This window comes from Talpa occidentalis, unplaced genomic scaffold (genome assembly GCF_014898055.3).
Source record: "Talpa occidentalis isolate TD23 unplaced genomic scaffold, MPIMG_talOcc4v2.1 talOcc4.11, whole genome shotgun sequence".
Classification (NCBI taxonomy): Eukaryota; Metazoa; Chordata; class Mammalia; order Eulipotyphla; family Talpidae; genus Talpa; species Talpa occidentalis.
This window is the reverse complement of record NW_023601104.1, coordinates 1,623,848-1,643,551: the sequence shown is the minus strand read 5'-3', so window position 1 is coordinate 1,643,551 and position 19,704 is coordinate 1,623,848. Positions and strand designations below refer to the sequence as shown.

The window sequence follows — 19,704 nt, the reverse complement described above, 5'->3', positions numbered from 1 at the left end:
CATTACTGAGTACATTACGAGGCATGAAGAGGATCCTCCTGGGGGCTCGGATATACTTAAGCAGCTCTAAGGATGGCTCAAGGGATTAAAATCATAAGGATTTCATTACCTCTTCATTGAAAGGGTCTAATTTGTTCAGACTGAGTGTCATTTTGTCATTTCTCATAAATTAAAGGAGAAACAAAATTATTGTTTCTATCTTAGTCCTCATATGAAATGTGGACACTTTCTTGAAAGTAACACTAGCTGACTCTTGGGTCTAGTGGGCTGGCCTTTGGTGTGAGAGGAGCAAGAATACTCTTCACTTTGATTTTTCATTCTATATATTGAGTAGAGGCCAAGCAAACAGAGGCACTTTTGAGCTGAACTTGTTTTGCTGTGATCTAGGCTTCAGGCCTCAACTTCAGGGAATACGGTGATACGGTGCACCAGGCTACAGGGCCCTGCTGCCACACGTAACGGCGTTGGCCTTGCTTTCTCAGACATCTAATTTCCATTTAAGAATACAAACGGGTTCTTTACTATATGCAAACGAAATCATTTCTGTCTTAACTGGCAACAACTTGTGCCGCTATCAGGAAATCAGGCCCATTTTAACTCTCAACACTGTTTATTTCCTCCAGCGGGGCAGGTGCAGCCATGCTCACCTGGGCTGCAGAGGCTGGGCTTTGGCCACACTTCTGCCGCTAACTAGTCACCTGCTCTGAGGTGCCCCAACAAATCCTGGGTCATCCTTCAGGTTTAATTCATCGCCTCCGTTCCCTCGGGTTTCTGTGGCTGCTTTTCACCCATAGAACTTTCTTATTTTGATTAACTCCTATTATACTAAGAAGTTATATGTAAGGAAATCCCTGTGTAACTACGTTTAAAAAACTGTCAAGCCAGTTATTTTTGACTACAATTGTTTTGAAATTACCTGGTTTAGGAAAGATATTATTCAATGAAAGATAAAAACTGATACATTGAGGGACATTAATCAAGTCAGTAATCTTAACATTAGAGAGCTTCATTCTTATGTGGCCATGCCTGTAGGCAGATTTATAGAGCCAACTGTATGTATATTTGAGAAACGACTGCTGCCTCCACCTATTCCTTCCCTTCTGGGGGTTATGTAACATGCTTCCAATGCTGAGATGGAAATCAAAGAGACATATTTCTTTTCACAAATAACAAACTTACATTATACTAAATAATGTATTTTAAGAAAATACTTCATTTCTCAAATCAGCAGCAGTTTTTATGAATGACTAAATCTGCTAAATCTTTTCTGACTACGGCTATTGACTTTGCTGAAGATAAAAATGTCACCTACGTTTTGGCCAGCGAAATCTTATAGTGACGAAGTGAGTCAGTTAAATTGAGATGAAAGTGTGCAATCTAATATTTTAGGTTACTGTCCAAATTTTCTTTTGCAACCATAAAGAACAGAGAAGTTATAAAGGATGCTTAATAGGGAAAGAGAAGTATGGAAATTTCATGATAGTGGTGGGTGGGCACATAGACAAAATGGAGAAATATGTAATTTTACAAGTATATAGCAAAATGGAAACTTTGCAATACAGTTCAATTACAATTTATAAAGAATGTGGTTTCTCAAGCAAAAGATATTCATTTAAATTAGAGTACAGAAATGTCATATAAACACTTACATAGAATTTATATGAAGAATAAAATTTTAATATTTACTATCTACCTCACTTAATGATTCATGGATGATAATAAATCTATTTGACCTGAGAGTCTAAATCTTTTTTTTTGAAAAAGGAGTTATTCTTATTTGTTTATGCATATAAGAAGTGGTGTAGGCCAGAGGTGCAGGGGGTGAGAGGATTCACCAGAGACAGTGTGGGGAACAGAACAGGTATATCTACTGAAATACAGTGCTGAGGGGAGCAGCGGGTGAGACAGGAGAGGTCTGCTGTGCCATGTGGGTTAGCTCCCCAGCCAGAGATCAAACTCATGCCACAGTGGCTGACCATAGCTTGATAGCGCTGAGACTTTAACCCCTGTGCCACCAGGGAGGCCCTGAGAGTCAAAATCTTTTCTTGATGTTTTGATGGTCACCAATACCAAATTAAGTATGAGAACTATAGCACCAAGATAAGTGATTGTTTTGAAGAAATGATTCCCTTGATTTAATAAACAACTAAATACATGCAAAACAGTACATCAAAAATAACTCTTTCAATGAAAAGTCCCACTGTCATTTCAGCAAGTGGAGTTTGTGTAAAAGTATTTATGGAAAACCTCCTCCAGGCAAGGGCAGCATGTTAGGTGGTACCCGTGCTAGCACTAGTTCAAGGTGAAAACTAGATTGTGTGTCTTAAAAGAGATAATAATACATGAGTACGAATAATAGAAGCACTAGAAAACCCCCGATACCAGGTCAGATCAACAAAGAGAAATACAGTAAGCTATGAGGGTTAAAGGGGTTGGAAGAAACAGGAAAAGATTGAGGGAGAAAATAAAACTTGCAATAGGATTTGAAGGATGAGTAGGATTTTTGAATGGGATGGGATGATGGGGAGGTGGAAAAATGAGCGAGGGAGAAAAAGTATTCTTGTGAAAGAAAGAATATGGGCACCGGCATGAAAGATGGGGTTCCCAGATGACAGCGAATAGTAAAGGCTTTTAATATATAAGCTAAGATGGGACTTCATTACAGAAGACACTTGATTGTTGAATTTGAATGTGATCTGGTAAGCAATGATGAGTCTGAGCATTTTAAAGCAGGAAATAATACAAATTTTATTTTTTCACAACCATACATTACCCATAGCCTGGTGCTCTCTCTCTCCTCTCTACTTTCTCTCTCTCTAGCCTAAATATTGGAAATGAGGTTAAACCAAATAGAGGGAAAAAGGCCAGTAAACAAATGTATCAATGAGGAAAGGAGGCACAGGGAACAAGATATTATTATTTGTGCTTTGTCCACACTGTAGTTGAATCGTTCATTAACCACATTCTGGAACCCTAAATAATTTTTTGAGAGTCAAATAAGATATTTGATGAAGGGCCTCCCCTGGTGGTGCAGGCGGTTGAGCACCGTGCTGTGAAGCTATCCACAGCCTCTGCAGCGCCGGTTCAATCCCTGCTGGGTAGCGAGGGTCCCATATGGCAAGGCAGACCTGTCGTGCCCACTACTCCCCTCAGCAATGTATTTCGTCAGTCAGCCTGTTCTGTTCCCCACTCTGTCTCTGGTGAATCTTCTCACCCTCCCACACATCTGGCCTGTACCCTGGTTCTTCTATAAATAAATAAATAAATAAAAAAAAAAGATATTTGATGATGATAAACTACAAATTACAGTTTTCGTTTGGTCCTCATTTCTATACTTCCCATTCTGTCTGTCTTGGATCACAAGAAATGACTGGAGCAAGGGTTGTAATTCAAGGACAGATTAATGACTACATGCAAAGAATCCTTGAGCTAAAGCAAGTCAATCTAAATTTGGTATTTGAAATAATCTGCTATCCATTAAAAAAACCCCAGCATTTCAAACAATCAAAAAATCAAACCACAGTATTGTAAATCGATATTACATATAGATTAAAAACTAATTTACCTCATGGTCATGAGTGGCCTGTCGGGCTGCATCTGAAATATGAAAGAATAAGAGAACATGAAGTTGAAAAACAAAACAACAATAAAACCCAAGCATATGACTATGTCAAGCTATGAAAACCGCTGGAATAGGTAGATTCTCACATCTATTTTCTCTCATGCTTTATTTATCACTTGCTCTTAGCCAAAAGCCAAGAAGCCATTCATGCTTTTTTAATCATTCAATCAACAAAAGTTAAAGGGAGCCCCATACTCACAGGCTGTAAAATTAGACACCAGAGAAACAGCAGGACAGTTCTTACCTTGGGGAGAACAGGGTTGGGTACCGGATGGGAAACACACACCAAGGCTCCTTGCACAGCAAGAGAGTTTAACAAGGCAAATGCCCAAGTGTGGAGAAGATGCAATGGCTAAGGAATGACTGACTGGTTATGGGTGGGGCTTCTTTGGCAGTGTTTCCTGAAGAAGGGGAACTTGCAGCACTGATAAATAATTTTAATGGGGAACAAAAGCTCCACGAGGAGTGGGATCTTGTCTATCTTGTTCATTCACTGTGGTATCCATAATGCCTAGATAAAAGCCTGACAGGTAACAGGAGGTGCTTGCTTCATATATTTTGAATGCATGCATGCATGCATGGATACATAAAAAGGATGATCACTGGAGGCAAAGAGAAATGGCACATGAAAGGCTTAGAGGTGTTAAAGCAAGATAGTTACATAGTTTAGCAGACAGACTTGTTTAGGGGCAGAGAACTCTATCTACATTGGGAATTAGGAAAAAACAAAACAAAACAAAACACAGCTATCTACAAGGGATCTTGGAGCACAGGCCAAATTGTTGATGCTGGATATGGAAACCCAATGGAAATTTCTGAGAGCAATGTGTTTGTAGTAAAATTCTAAGATAATGCTTGTAAGTAAATGTAGGGGACAGAGAAATGAGAGAAGCCTTGCTATGATATTTAGCACTCTAAGAGGAGATTTTGTGACACTCCAAGCACAGCAAACTACTAGTCCAGCTTGGTCTGTTTCTGATACCTTGCCTATGAGATTTGCCTTTCTGACGGTCCTGGGTTTTCCTGCTGAAGACCTTGTAGGCCTCAGTCTTCTGATACTGCTCCAGTTCTTTCATGTAACGCTCCTTATCTCTGTCTGCTTCATCAAGGTAGCGCTAGGAAAGAAATGTGGAATTACTTTCAAGAAAGAGATGTTATTTAGGTAAAATATCAATTACCTATTTGAAGAAAACAGGACAATTAGAATATGAAAAATAATGTATACAGGGAATAAGCTTTATGGGAGAAAAAAATAACAAGTTATATGAATACAATAATATAATCCCTCTTATGAAACAGGTGATTATGACTTTTTAGGCTATTTACTGCCTTTTCTAATTTAATGAAGACACGTCCTAATGAGAACATTCTCTTAAAAATTCATAAAGACAATTATAGTTATTTCTCTAAACCTACAAACAGAGCTCCACATGGCTACTAGCATTCTCAGGAGGGTTAAATACCATATACGCACACTTAATCTTCCCAGGGGAAGGGATGGAATATTGCTTTGTTTCTCCATCCCTAAACCATTCTGAGGGCATGATCTCATACATCAACTGGCCTTTTAAAAGCCAGAAGAGTGGGAAACTAAAGCCCAGAAACGCAAAGAACATAAAAAAGAATGACCTCATCCAATGGACCTAAAATGGACCACTTCGAGAGAACTATATCTACATGCTTTGAGCTATTAATTATTTAAACAAAGTTCATTGATCTACCAGGATAATTTTGTTTAATGCCTTGTCCTTTTCATTCGTCAATTAGATATACAAAATATAAAAATACTATGTGAACATAAACTGGAGATAGACATCATGGTAAAAACCTTGTCTCCTACAAGAGCCAAATGTAGGGAACATCCAACGGGTGAATGACCATTAGAGAAAAAAAAGGAAACTATACACGCACACCACTTATTAATAGGTAAGAAACACACATAAATGGGGAGGGGAAGGAAGAGGAATGCGGAAGGCTGACTGGTGAATGTGGAAGGAGTGTTGGAACTAAAAAATTATTGTTTTGCAACGATCATGGTAGGGATTAGATCAGGCAAAAGTCACCAACCAATGCTAAATCCAGGGGGAAATTTAGAACATGCTATTTGCATGTTCTTAAAATGTCTCTCCATAGACAACTTTGCTGGGTGAACAAAATTAACACTATTGGTGAGGAATAAAAGGACATTTTGTGCCTGCATATGCTACGGCCAGAGAAGGACATTACCATTTAGGCCGCATTCTGACCAAGAATGCATAACCTCAATCTAATCAGAGGAAACATCAGACAAATACAAAGTGAGGAATGTTCTGATAACGGTAAACAAAGGGGGGGGGGAGTTCGTTACATTGTTAAAAAACATCAGTGTAATAAAGACAAAGACTGTGGAAATAGCCCAATTAAATGAATCTAGAGAATTAAATACCAATTTCAAAACCTGACCCCAGACTGGGGAAAAATGTTATAGAGGAATGATGCTTGGTCAACTGACAAAACTAGAATATGGATGATAGGTTAGAGATAGGTTAGAGCAATATATTGCGTTAATTTAAAATTATGAATTGATAACTATACTGTGGTTATATAAGAAAACTTGTGTTTATCCTTGGGAAATACATACTGACATATTTATGGGTAAAGGGCCATGATATTTGTAATTTGCTCCCAGATGATTCAGAAAAGCACATACTGTGTGTGTGTGTGTAAGAGGAGAGGGCAAGATGAGCGAGAATCTAGGCTTATCCACAGGAATCAATGAGCAAGCACTGGAGAGTCTGAGTGCATATCCACGTGGAAAAAGGAATAAAAGGTGTTAACAGTGAGCAGGGTATTTCTATTTGGGTGTCCTTTATAGTATTCTGTTTGCAACTTTTGTACATTTGAAATTATTTTCAAATAAAAGGTTCAAAAAACAAAAACCTTTGTACTACCTAACAGGACTATCCCTAGAGATAATTACTTTTATTTTTTTCTCTACTCATTTCTGTATTGTCTGAAAAAACTTTAAGCAATGAGCAAGTATTACATTTGAAAAATAAGAGTCACATAGCCTGTACACCTCACAATTCCTTTATACATTAAAACTAAAATAATGGGCAATACACACTGCCTTCCACCGCTTGTTAGCACAGTACACAGAACTTCACGTTGCAACTTAATCTCATTTGTTTGAACTTTTTTGAATTCAGTTAATTCCTGAGAGTATTTTTCAAGTTGGTTTTAATCTGTGTGGAATCCTTTTTAAAGAGGATATATTAATTTTTTCTTAACCATAAGAGTGACAAAAGTTGTATTTATTATTTCATCCAACATTTACTACCCCGTACTTCTGTAGAAAGAGAAGGAAGACAAACGACTTCTTTCCACCTCTAAAATAATAATCACAAAGTTAACAAAAAAAGAGTGTACGTCATAATTGAGTAAAAGACATAAAAGAAATATAGCTATCATCCTGATGTTGAAAATGCCAGAAATTTTTAACTGAAAGACACTCCCACAATCATTACTACCACTCTGCTTTTGCTGCATTTCAACCAGTTCATGGCTATCTTGTCCTGATTTCCTCTCAAATTTCTCCAACAAATTGTATAGGTTGTATAGGTTTCAGTTTTGCAGGAGGGTTAGTTTTTGTCTTAGAGAAGAATGCATTCAAGTAGTTCTTACTTTATTTTCTATAGTAGGTCAAATTTGCCAGAATTCTAGTTACGAAAAAAAAATTACTAAAGCAGCAAAATCTTTTTCTTAAATGTAAATCTTATGTAGCAGAATTTTATCAAATGACCTTTTCTCATTTAATTCAAGACTTTTCCATTTAGCTTGGTAGAATAAATTACGCTGATAAATTTCTTAATATTTGACTACTTTAAAAATTTTGGACTCTCAGCACAGAAAAGTGGAGCTGCTCCTGCTCACACCCTTGCCGTGGACTGTGAAGGAGTGTAAAAACCACTGAGCTACAGAAAGGAGCCATGGGGACCCTGACATTCTGACCTCCTAAGCATGTGACAAAATTGAAAAATCAACCATTATCCTCTTTGTTTCTCTCTCTCTCTCTTTTTAAAGATTTATTATATATGCATAGAACTGGGATGTAAGCCAGTGGTGCGGGGGGTGAGAGGATTCACCAGAGAGAGTGGGGAGCAGTGGACGAGACAGGAGAGGTCTGCTGCACCATGTGGGTCAGATTCTTGGCTGGAGATCGAACTCAGGCCATCGAGGTGCTAGCACTGACACTTAACCTTTAACCTCTAGGCTATCAGGCCCTATCCTCTTTGTTTTTCTGATAAAAGTTGTTTTGAGATACCAAAATCAAGCAAAGGATCAATAATAGGAACAGTTACCTGCTTTTCCTCAGGAGGCAGTTTACTCCATTCATTGCCCAACATCCTGGTGATTTCTGGAAACGGGACTTCTGGTCTTTTAGCTCGAAGCTGTTCTCGACGCTCATTCATGAATCGAACATATCCTGTAAGGGGGGATTTGGGTGCATTGCTGTCTCGCAGAGGTTTCTTCCTCTTCCTTCCTTTGGACCAACCTCCTCGTTTACTTCTTTGCTAGAAAACAAGACAAAATAAAAATCCAAAAACCAAATTACAACAACAAAATGCCCCTGCCCCAAATACAACAATCAATACCAACAAACAAAACAGGGTCCAAATTTGTCAGGGAAACAATTCAAGAAGGGCCGCTAAGATGTTCACTTGCAGACCCTTCTAGGTACCACATTACATAAACTGTTGCACTAGAGGGCTGATTTACTGCTGACCCTAACAGATGAGAAGCAGTGGTGCCATGGTAATGCAAAGCTTTGGCCTTCACTTGCCCTTAACAAGTCTTGACTTCTGAGAGAGGAATATGCTAGGTGGGAAATGGAGACATTGTCACAGTAGATCTGAATAAGATGCTGTCACATGAACAGGGGAAATGAAGAGAAAAGTTGTAGTATAGGGATACAAAATCATTCATGAAGGGTATTTCTGACTGATACTATTCAGAATCAGCTTCCATTTCCCACAGCAGATAGCATATCAATTTTAAAATTAATATCTAACTCTTAGAAAAATTTCATTTGAGTATAATATACCCAAAATAAAGATGAGTTCTTCAGCTTGATGATTTGTTCCTTGAGATTTTTTCAAGAAACTAGAGGTCTTTGCGTTATTAATTAAATCAAAAGATGAAATCATCTCTAAAAAGTTTCGGAAAAGAACTGATGTTACCACTGATGTTTGACCACAGCCCTTTTAGATGAGATGTAAGTGCATCAATTTTTTGCTTTATAATTTTACAATTACATAGAGTCTAGCAGTTAATAACATTTTATGGATATAAAAATTCTTATTACAGAAAAGAAAAAGATGAGCAAAATGAACAAAATTATCTAAACAGTGATTAAAGCATGCAATCCTCCAGATATACATAAAGCAGTGCAATAATTCACCATTGGGATAATAATGTATTTTGTATTCATTTTCTCCCTTGTTTTTGTTTTGCAAATCTAGTAGCATTAAAACTACAAAAGTTTTTAAGGTGTCTAAGAAGCTTTAAGCATTCATCACAAACTTTAAGAATGCCAACATGAAAAAAAAAAAAATCACCTTTTTTACAATAAGAAAAAAGACAAAAAAATCAATAGCAGTATTGATTTGTTTTATGGCAGGAAAAAAGTGCCTTAAATAGACAATGGAATCAGTCATTGGGGAGGAATGCTGAGAGTCCACCAAGGGCACGACTGCCAAAGCATATGGAGTCTCTGTGTGAATTACAGAAAATGCGAGAGTGAGGAGAGAGTGAGGATTTGGCAAATGCTGGGACTCTTTTGGGCACCCGTGAGTCCACACTCAGGGTGTGTGAGCAGTGTGGGGCCTAGAACAAGGGAATGTGGACTTCTCATCAATTATTTAATTAAATCACTCGCTCCTTCTATATGCATTTGTTGAGCTTCTAATATGATATAGGTATACATTTCTTAGAAAGGGGATAAAAAGAGTTTGTGTCTATGTAGTTAAAGCCATTAATATATGGCTCTATGTGAAATAAAATATAAGAAGGCCAGATGAGGAGCCCTTGATCAAATCCCTTGGCAACTGCTTTTTCAGAAGCTTCACAGACCAGTAAATGGGAGATGCTTGGGGGCTCACCTCATCTTCATGCCTTTGCTCATTGCCTTCTGCTATATTAGAAGGCTCATTCTGAAGCAACTGCCCTTGAGAGAGATCCTCCACGAATTCTGAGTTGTTAGTGGATGATGTGACTCCACCACTATATGGAACTTCTGGGTGTGTTAAACTGAAGAATAATAGGCAGAAGTGTAAAAGTTCAGTATCAACAGCATCAAAAACTCCTATTCAGCCTAGGTTCAAGACAAATTTCACTGCCAGCAAAAACACCTACCAGTCCTTGAATTAATTCCCCTGCTTCATTCTGTGTAAATGTACACAATAATGTCTCCACAATAGCTACAGAGTATTTAAAAAATGGTTTCAGTACTTGAAGAAGTCAGTAACATGAAGAAGTCTCCTACCAAAAACAGCTATAATCTTTTCTCCCCAAATTACCTCATCCCTCACAATAGACTTCATATCTTAGTTTTGAGTATGTAACAGAATTTCATATGCTTCCTTTCCTGGATCTCCACGTAAAGGGAAAATACTATTAATGGAAAAGGAGCACAGGAATTAAAGTTGTGGAGGTAGGCTGCCCCATCAAAAAAGAGCTCTTGAAGGCTATTCTTTTTTTGGATTATAGACAACCAGACCATCTTACTGTCAATATTATTAAGTTCAGGTATAAATGATAATAAATCAGACAAGATATATTTCTTTTTTTGTTTCCATTATTCTGTTGTAGATGAGCTCAGCAAACCAGTTCTTACTCTTCTGAAAAGTGAACACAAGAACTTATGGATGGTGGTTGGGTCTTAGACTGACTCATCCTATCATATGTGGATAAAGGAATGGAGGAAAAGACAACACCATGTGCTAGGCAGTTTGGAGGGAGGAAACTGTAAGAGAGTAGCCATCGGTGGTTATTTTGGAAGAATGTATACTCCCTCGTGTTATAGGCAAACAATTACAATGCAATATAAGTACCAAAACAGAGATTTATAAAACAGAGTACTAAAACAGATTTGTAAAATGTGCCATAAGGGCACAGTAAAGAGTATGATGATTTTATATGTATGGTGAGGATATTATGAAAGATTTTAGAGATAAGGACCTAAAAGATAAATAGGAACGCGTCAGGTAGACCACATCATTACAGGCAGAAAGAACAAGGCATAATAGGGAAACCTACAAGGAGGCTACTGCAATAAAGTGAAGTGAGAGAGAAGGGTGGGCAGGATGGAGGACAGGGAAGAAAAAGCTAAGAGAGAGGTAAAATGGAGGAAAATGGAGGAAACTCAATAACAAATTTGAATATAAACAGCGAAGGAAAAAAATGAGTCAAAGGTACTTCTGAGGTTCCAGATTTTGGGACTATGTGCCCTTAAACAAGGTAACTACTGGAGTGTGTGTGTGTACAAGAAAGTTTCAAACACTCATGGCACAACTAAATATAGCTGTCCCACAGAGACAGATTTGAGAGGCACCAGACCATAGGAACAGTGAGAAGTGCTAAATAGTCTCCAGAAAGATGGTGAGAAGAAAAGTCAGGATAGAAAACTGTTGGAGCAGTAACATTTTAGGATCAAGAGTTAGAAAGGCATTAATTTAGAGGCCAAGGTGGAAAGACTTTGAAGAAGGGGGTATTAACCAAATAAAACGTTGCAGATGTTTAATAAAACAAAGATATTTTTCAGCAGAAGGATGCTGGCAATTTAAGAATATACAGTTTAGTGGAATTATGGGCATAATAACCAGATTATAGTGAACTGAGAAATGAATTAAAGCAGATATAGACTGTGCTGGAAATGAAAGAGTTTATACTTCTCTGACACTTTTTAGAAAACGTAATGGATGATTTCCAGAGAAGGTCTCTATATTTTTGAGATTCTTTGAAAAAGGATAAGAGAATGTATAAATTCAATGCCAGTCATGTTCTCTGAGCCAGGTTGACCTCAGCAGCTGTTTTTCCAAATATTTCAATCATTTTGGATGTCTTTGGCAACTGTCTTTTCTCTGGAACATTCTCATTTCAATTGTGCCATCAATTTTAAGTTACTAACTCTTACCCATTCTCATTTCAATGAAATATAAGAACTAAACCAGGGAAGAAGTACCAGTCTTATGACTCTGCGAGTAAAATGGACAGAAACCAGCAGAGAGTGCAGGAAGGAGTCAAAAGCCTTGAAGGTAGTAAGTTGGATAAAGACTGAAAAACACAAAGATTTTTTTTTGTTCCTATGAACGAACTGTCCAACAACGCTTCCATTTGTGCTCTGGGTCCCACATCCTCTAGCTTACTCAAAACAGATAGCTATTCCTCAATTTTGCCCATCACCAATTCTTCTTCCCTACTGTCTTAGTCTAATCAGCACACAAATGTGGCATTATTACTCTTAAAAAGAAAACAAATTAAAAAAAAAAAAAACAAACTCACTCTCTTGGACCCGCTTCATTTTTCTCTTTTCCTTTAAAGAACTGTTGCTATTTATTGATTTTAATTCAATTTCTCCACAATTTCTTTCTAAAGACATGCTGACAAGTCTTGTCAAGTTACCACTGACTTCCATGGTAAATGCAGTATCATTTCCCAGAACTGATCTCACCTGAACTTCCAGATGTACCTTAGATAACTGGCTCCTTCCATTCCCCTGGAATCCCTTTTATCTGGTTTCCAGGACTTGCACTTCTCTAGTTTTCCTGCTATCCTCTAGCTGTCTTTGTGGACTCCGCCTCTTCTGCCTGACTTGGAAACGCTGAACTATGCCAGAGCTCAGGCAGTAGATCTCTTCTCCTTGGTCTGTAAACAGTGCTTATTTCTTCAGTGATCTCATTGTGTGGCTTTAAATAGAAGTTATATACCAATGGCTCTCAAGTTTCTCTTTCTAGTCTGGACCTCCCTTAAGCTCAGAACCCGGTACCAAGCTACCTATTTGACACCTCTGCTTGGATAGCTAATAATCACTTCAAATTAAAAATCTCCAAAGCTGAGATCCTAACATTCTTCCCCTACCTGTTCATTTTCCCCATTTAAATTAACGGCAATTCCATCCCTTAGGTCTCCTAGGCCAAAGACAACTTCAAGGTTGTCTTTGCCTTCTCCCTCCCTCTCACATCTTATCTGGTCTTTAGGCAAATCCTGTTTGATTTGCCATCAAAATGTATCTAGAATTCTATACTTCACAGCATACCCTCATTCCTGTTACTTTGAAACCCACTCCAATTAGGTTTTTGCTCCTCTGCTCTATCAGCATACTCTTGTCAAAGCCATTAGTGATGTTCTCCAGGTCATCATTTCTCACCTGAACTATTTCAGGAGTCTAACTGGTCTCCTTGCTTCAGCTCCTGCTCCCTTCACTCTATTCTCAATATAACAGTCATAGGGAACCTGTTAAAATGTAAGTCAGATCTTATTCTGTTCCAAATCCTCCAGTGCCTTCAGATCTCACTTACAGTAATAGTTATCTGTAAGTGCTTATCTGACTCATGATATCCTACACGAGCTAGTCCTTGCTAAAATATGGGTCTCATACCAATAGCACTGCCATCACCGGGAAGTTTTTTACATGTAGAGTCTCTGGCCCTAGCTCAGACTTTCTAACAAAGAATCTGCATTTTAGTAAGCTCTTTGGGCAATTTCTATGTAGACTACAATCTGAAAAGCACCAATAGGGCCCTCTTTTTCCTCTCCCCTGGTATACTCTGCTCCAGTTATGTCGACCTCCTGTCTATTTCTAAAAGGTAGAGACACCCCTGCCTTGGGATTTCTGCATTACTTCCCCCTCTGTCTAGAATAATCTTCCTAAATAATTGTATGCTGGCTACCTATTTCTTTCAGATCTGGATTTAAGCCACTTTGTCTATCAAGTCTTTCTGGGTCATCTTTTCTAAAATTGTACCCCCAAACCTTCCTGATCTTTCTTCTCTACTTCATTTTTTTAACTGACAGTTCCTATCAGTTGAGTATGTTATTTATCTATCTTTTTTATTGTTTGACTTCCCTGGCAGAATCTGAATTCTGTAGGGACTACAAGTTTTGTCTGTTTTAGTCACTCCTTAAAAATCTAGCGCCTAAAAGAGTGCTTGGCACATAGTAGACAGTTGGAAAATTTGTAGTGAATGAATTGGATTTTGCAAGTAGGCAGCCTGTGGAAAACTCTTGAAGATTAAGTAAGACACCTGAATACTAAGGTCAGAAGGCAAATACTAATGAGGCAAGAAATGAATGTGAGGGAAGGAAACAATTACAAAGTGTAGTCTATTTTTAAAGTGCTCTAAAGAATATTAAAATAATTCATCTTAAGGATTAGCTAGCACTTCAATCTATTAGTGAATACAATTCTTCCTTGGCAAATAACTTCTAAATTTAGAAAAGATAAAAATTCAAATGAAGCAGATTTTCAAGGAAAGAGGGGCTATCGCTATTAGCCCTTTCCTATATTCTTTACACATCTGTCCAAAAATGCCAAAGAAAAGAGACGGGGGCAGAAAAAAGTAACACAAATCAGCAAGAGCTCCTAGGCATCTTGAATAAAGAACCATATTCTAAAAAATATGACCTTAAAAAAAGACTTATGGGGAAAAATTATTTTAATATCAGTGGCAATTCAAACAGAAAATGCATTTGATTTTCAGAGCATGCCCCTTGGCAGGTATTTCCTTAATGGTGATCATGTGGTTCACTTCACCAGGAGTGACCAACGTTTGCTGTTCCAGTTCACAGGAACCAGCGCAAACGACAGCTAACTGCAGATTACAGAGCAGCTCACAATCAATGGTTACACTTTCTTTGCCCAACAAAACCGTATCTTCTAGTCTCATGATTTAAAACTGCCTCTCTGGCATCTCATACATTGCCGAAAGCTTTGTTCTGAAGCCTAGGCAGAGGCCCAGGGTCCCAAAGCAGCTGCTTACCCAGTTGTAGCCAGATCATTACTCTCCTTGGAGCCATCCTCATCTGCAAAAAGGGGAGGCAGGGCTGAACTAGTCATCAAGGTTTCCATCTCTCTGAAGGGAAGAGAGAATAAAAAATAATGACTTAATTACTTCCAGCTGAAGTTCCACTAATTTAAACGACAACCTTCCTTCACTTTATCGCATGAGCAGCAGAATACAAACTGAGCGAATTATTTATTTTCTTGACTTGATACATTAATTTAAACCCTATGGTTAATGGGCTTTTAACTCCCCCGGTCTTCGCAACTAAGTAGACTAAAAATAAATTTTAACAACCAGGACATATTTGGAAAATTCCTTTCTGTTCACTCAGTATCTTTAACAGTAGCCTTCATTTTCTATAAAAATTGTTAAGCAGAGTAACTTGATGCATTGCAAACCTGAGCAAGTTAATTCAACCTCCTTGCAATACAATTTCACAGCCCCGGACACAGACGAAACTGCTGAACCAAAGGGTCACTGTGAAGGATTAAAATGACAGTGCTTCATAAGCAGGGAAAAGCTTTGGTGGTAGGTGCTTTGACTATTATTATATAAAGAAAGGCACTGTTATTGTAGCAGTGCCAATTCTGAGTCCCAGGTGAATCATCCTTAGCCTAACTGGTAACAAACTGAGTCCCCCAAAAGGGAGTAATGCAAAGGAAGCAAGGCTGGAGAGCAGACCGATGAGGCGCAGAGATAAAGAAACCACATTTCCAGGTCAGAAATGCGCCGCATCACTGATGACCAACTGCGGAAACAGCATGCACCTGGGACAGGAAAACAACTAAGCTTAAGTGAAGAAACAAATAAATCACAAGAACTCATGGCCATCAGACGGAAAGGATAAAGGAAAACGTGACAATAAGAGTGATTTCATTTAGCACATCATTGCAAAGAAATATTTTTCCCATGCAAGGTTTCCCACCACGGGTTTCTCTTCGCCCCCCAGAGCTAAAAGCAGCAGCCCTCCATTCATCATGAAAGTGATCGTCAAACACAACACTCGCCAGTGACCCCAAACACCAGCCACTTAAGTGGAACTGCAAACCACTCAAGAAAAGAAAAGTGCCTCAATCAACTGGGAGAACTGAAAAGCAAATTATGAGCATTCAGTTAGGCGCTCCCTCAGCAGTTATTTCAGGTGCTGCTGCTAAGGAGACCTCGTGAAACAGCAATTAAGAGGAAAGCACAGCAACCCAGAGAGGCTCCACCCCACTGAGGTGGAAATATGCAGAAAACGCAGATGACACGGACATCTTCTAAATGTTGAAGACAATAATTTAGACAGTAATTTACTTCCCAAATGATAAGACTGATGTTTATTTTCTTGTTTTTGCTTCTAAATCTGTTGTTTAGCACACCAACTTCCATAAATAGCTCCATGTGAAAAAAACGCATGTCTGTGTACCCAGTGGCCATCAAGCAGGTAGAGCACGGAGAGCAGAGAGGCGCCTCCTACGCAGCCGCAGGTAGTTTATTCTCCATGCAGGTGTGTTTGCCACTCTTTTCAATCCCTTCAAGATCAGAGGGCTTACAAGGGGCTCTAACAAATACCCCAAAACTCCATTCTAGACATTTTCCAGAATAATACTGACACAAGTGTACTTACATTTTAGTACACATGACACACAAACCAGATTAGAATCTGGGATTTTAAGGGCTGCTGACACCACCTTACCCCCAAAGAAAATGCAATGATTAGATTCTACACAGCCTAACTATATACAACAAGCAAACATTTAAAGAGGCAGGCATGCACACCCAAGCCTTAAGAGGATTTGTGAACTGGTGTTTTTTAACGAAAAGCCTCCCTAGAAGTAAGTGGCCTTTCAGGAACCTCAAGAATCAGAACCTGAAGCTTCTGGCATCCCGCCCACATCTCAAGAGATGACAGTATCTGGTGGGGGACAAATGAAGTGTCTTTTCCCTCACTATGCCAGCATGACCCTCTTACGAGTGTTTCCAGATATCTTTAGTCATTGTGAAATATGGGAGGCAGCTGGACACCACCCCCTTAACAACATATAAACAGATCATATAAACAAAGGAAGTTCAGAGAACGCTCACATCTTGCTTTTCTCCCCCTCTTAAGTTTGTTTTACTGAACCCATATGACTTCAGATCTATTTTCTCTAGTGTTACTGAGTAGTCAGGTCCCTAAGAAATGAGTAATAAGTGGGTGGAAGGCTAAGGGGCCAAGATCAACAAAAGAAGGAAATGAGGAAAAAGTTCAGTGAAACCCAAGGCCTCTAAAACCAGTCCAATTAGTTGGAAAATAAAATGATTCCCAAGATATGGCTGGGATCCTGCGGGATCTGCGCTCATAGGCCTGTGGGGGTGGAGGGGAGATTCAAACGGAATCGTGGCTACCAAGGCACCGAGTGCCAAAAGCCCTTCAGCATAGCATGCATGCCTGATTACGTGTCAGTACAGAGGTCACGCCGAACTCTGAAATTCCATGCAACGCACTTAAGCAATGTAATGAATGCTGCTCTGGAAGCAGAAAGAAGAGAAGTATAAAGGCAAAGCTATATACAAGTTTGGTTCTCCACTGCAGTTTACATATGTAGAGTCAGGACCGGGCATAGTGCAGGTTTTCTGATCCCATGCAAACTGGGTAAAGGAGGAGTCAGAGTCCTTAGTGGCTTTTTGCAGGACTTTTTATTGGGATTTACCCGGTACAGAGCAGGTAAGCGTGCTGGGGAGCCGGGAGGCTGGCAGGCCTCCCAGCCCCCAGCAAGTCTTCATTCCATCTGGGCTCTATGGCCTTCTCTCAGCTTCTGCTTCTCTTGCTTCTCTCTCAGCTTCTTTTTTGGCTTCTACTGGCGTCCTCATGACGCCGCCCTTAAAAGCCCAGTCTCGGGCCTCCCCGGTGGCGCAGCGGTTGAGCGCTGGGTTGCGAAGCTGCCCGCGGCCTCTGCGGCGCCGGTTCGATCCCCGGCTGCTCCCCGGCCACCGGGGGAGGGTCCCACATGGCGCGCAGACCTCTCCTGCCGCCCGCTGCTCCCCTCAGCAGTGTCCTTCGGTCCTTCTGCCTGCTCTGCTCCCCGCTCTGGCTCTGGTGAATTCTCTCACCCTCCCGCGCCCAGTCATGTATAAAGAAAAACAAACAAATAAAGAAAGAAAGAAAGAAAACATGCCTCTATATAAAAAAAAAAAAAAAGCCCAGTCTCAGCCCAGGTGAATCCCATCTACCTATGCCCACATCCTATTCCAGGTGCTGCCATCAGGCATGCATTTAGGACGGCAAGGATCCATCATCTATCCTGATGGCGGGAGGGCAGAAAAGCCTGACATTTTTCCTTACCCTACACAGGGTCTGGACTTTAGTTTTGGAAACCTAAAAATTTCTTTTAACCAGTCATGAACATAAAATTGATATATAAAACAAAGTGCCTATGTAAGATATTTTAATGATGATTATAAAAGCTGTAATGAGAATTATAACAAGCACACTAAATAATTATTGGCCAATCAACACATTTTCCCCTTGTTGTAATACGGGGAGCCAAATCACAATTAGAACATTGCTTTAGTCAATATAGGGTCCAAAAGGGGAACATTAAGTGGAGTTACAGAAATGTCCCTTAACTAAGATTGTTCTAGAAACCTTTCCCAACAAAAGGGATAACCTCAACAGTTAAGACTATGTTAAGGCCTCCCTGATGGCGCAGGGATTAAAATCTCAGCGCTATCAAGTTACTGTCAGCCACTGCAGCATGCGTTTGATACCTGGCTAGGGAGCAACCCACATGGCGCAGCAGACCTCTCCTGCCTCGCCCGCTGCTCCCCTCAGCAGTGTATTTCAGTTGATCTGCCTGTTCTGCTCCCCACTGTCCCTGGTGAATCCTCTCACTCCCCACATCTCTGGCCTGCACCCCAGTTCTTGTATACATAAATAAATAAATCTTTTTAAAAAAAGAGTATCAATATATCCATCAAGAGTGTATGAGAAAACAGCAACTCCATCTTTGCATGTAAAAAACAATGGGAAAATCCACTCAAAACTATTTTACTCACTAGAACCAGCTTCATTTCTTTTAATCAGAGGATCAAATGTCCTACAAATTAATAGTAAACATGCTCTAAATGTAGCCAAATAATAAATATTTGCCTTCTATTAAAACTCTCAGAACAAAGATATTTGGCACTGCCTTAAGTTTTTCAGAAACAATTCTTCTTCATTACAAATATATTTAAAAAAAAACAAAAGCATTCATAAAATATCTCACCTTAGGTTTTTAGACAAATAAAATAAATCTTAAAAAAAATACATTATTCCAAATGTGTTGGATAGTGCTGAAAGCATTATTTGTAATTTCTGTTCTCTGGGGTTGGCCCTTACTTTACATATGTTATCCTATTCCCTGAAGTCCTGAGATACAGCATATTCCCTCTCCAGCCATACATATCAGAGCTGGGAGGTAAGGTTCTGCTCTCATTTTTCATGCTAGTAGCCTTATGCACAACTCCCAGTTCTTTTAAAAATCATGTTACTTGGCTATATCAACCTCCACTTCAAAAGTCTCTGACCAGTATCTCCTACCATTTCAGCTCTCTCAATTACTTCTACTACAATTTTATCTTAAACCAAACCTCTAGTCTTTGACCCTTAATTTTCCCTGTACTGTCTTAGATTCCAAGACTACATTTGAAATATTCTTTTGCCAACATTGCAATTCCTTTCCCTTGTTATTCCCTCATATCCTATATGTAGATAAATTCTGTTAGCTCAAGATGGTGTCAGAGAAAAAAAATCACAAAACATAGGGTGCTATATAAATTTATTCAACCACAGCTGGGCCCTCAGTGTTCTCAGCAGTCACTCTATGTTCTTTAGATATTTCCCAATCCCCACATCAGCTCTGTGAAACATTTCCAACCCACTCAAACCTAACTTGCCAAACCCACCTATTCACATACCCCAGTCCTCATTTATATTAAAAGTCATCCTATTTTGCTTTATTTTCTTAAAGCATGTATTTCACATACCATACCCCTTAGAAGTATACAATTCAGTGAATTTCATATATTTACAAC

The 19,704-nt window shown here is 39.2% G+C and overlaps 1 protein-coding gene across 4 annotated transcripts in view; it reads right to left on the bottom strand.

Moving 5' to 3' along the window:
* HMG20A (high mobility group 20A) overlaps window positions 1-19,704 on the bottom strand; it is a 73,503-nt gene that overhangs the window by 9,679 nt on the left and 44,120 nt on the right. For all 4 annotated transcript variants that reach the window (XM_037502059.2, XM_037502058.2, XM_037502057.2 and 1 more), the window contains exons 2-6: window positions 14,641-14,733; window positions 9,763-9,910; window positions 7,963-8,175; window positions 4,605-4,737; window positions 3,566-3,597 (exon numbers count right to left, since the gene is read on the bottom strand). In XM_037502059.2, the coding sequence (XP_037357956.1) occupies window positions 3,566-3,597; window positions 4,605-4,737; window positions 7,963-8,175; window positions 9,763-9,910; window positions 14,641-14,729 (615 nt within the window). In that variant the 5' untranslated portion in view covers window positions 14,730-14,733. The remainder of the gene's footprint in view (window positions 1-3,565; window positions 3,598-4,604; window positions 4,738-7,962; window positions 8,176-9,762; window positions 9,911-14,640; window positions 14,734-19,704) is intronic.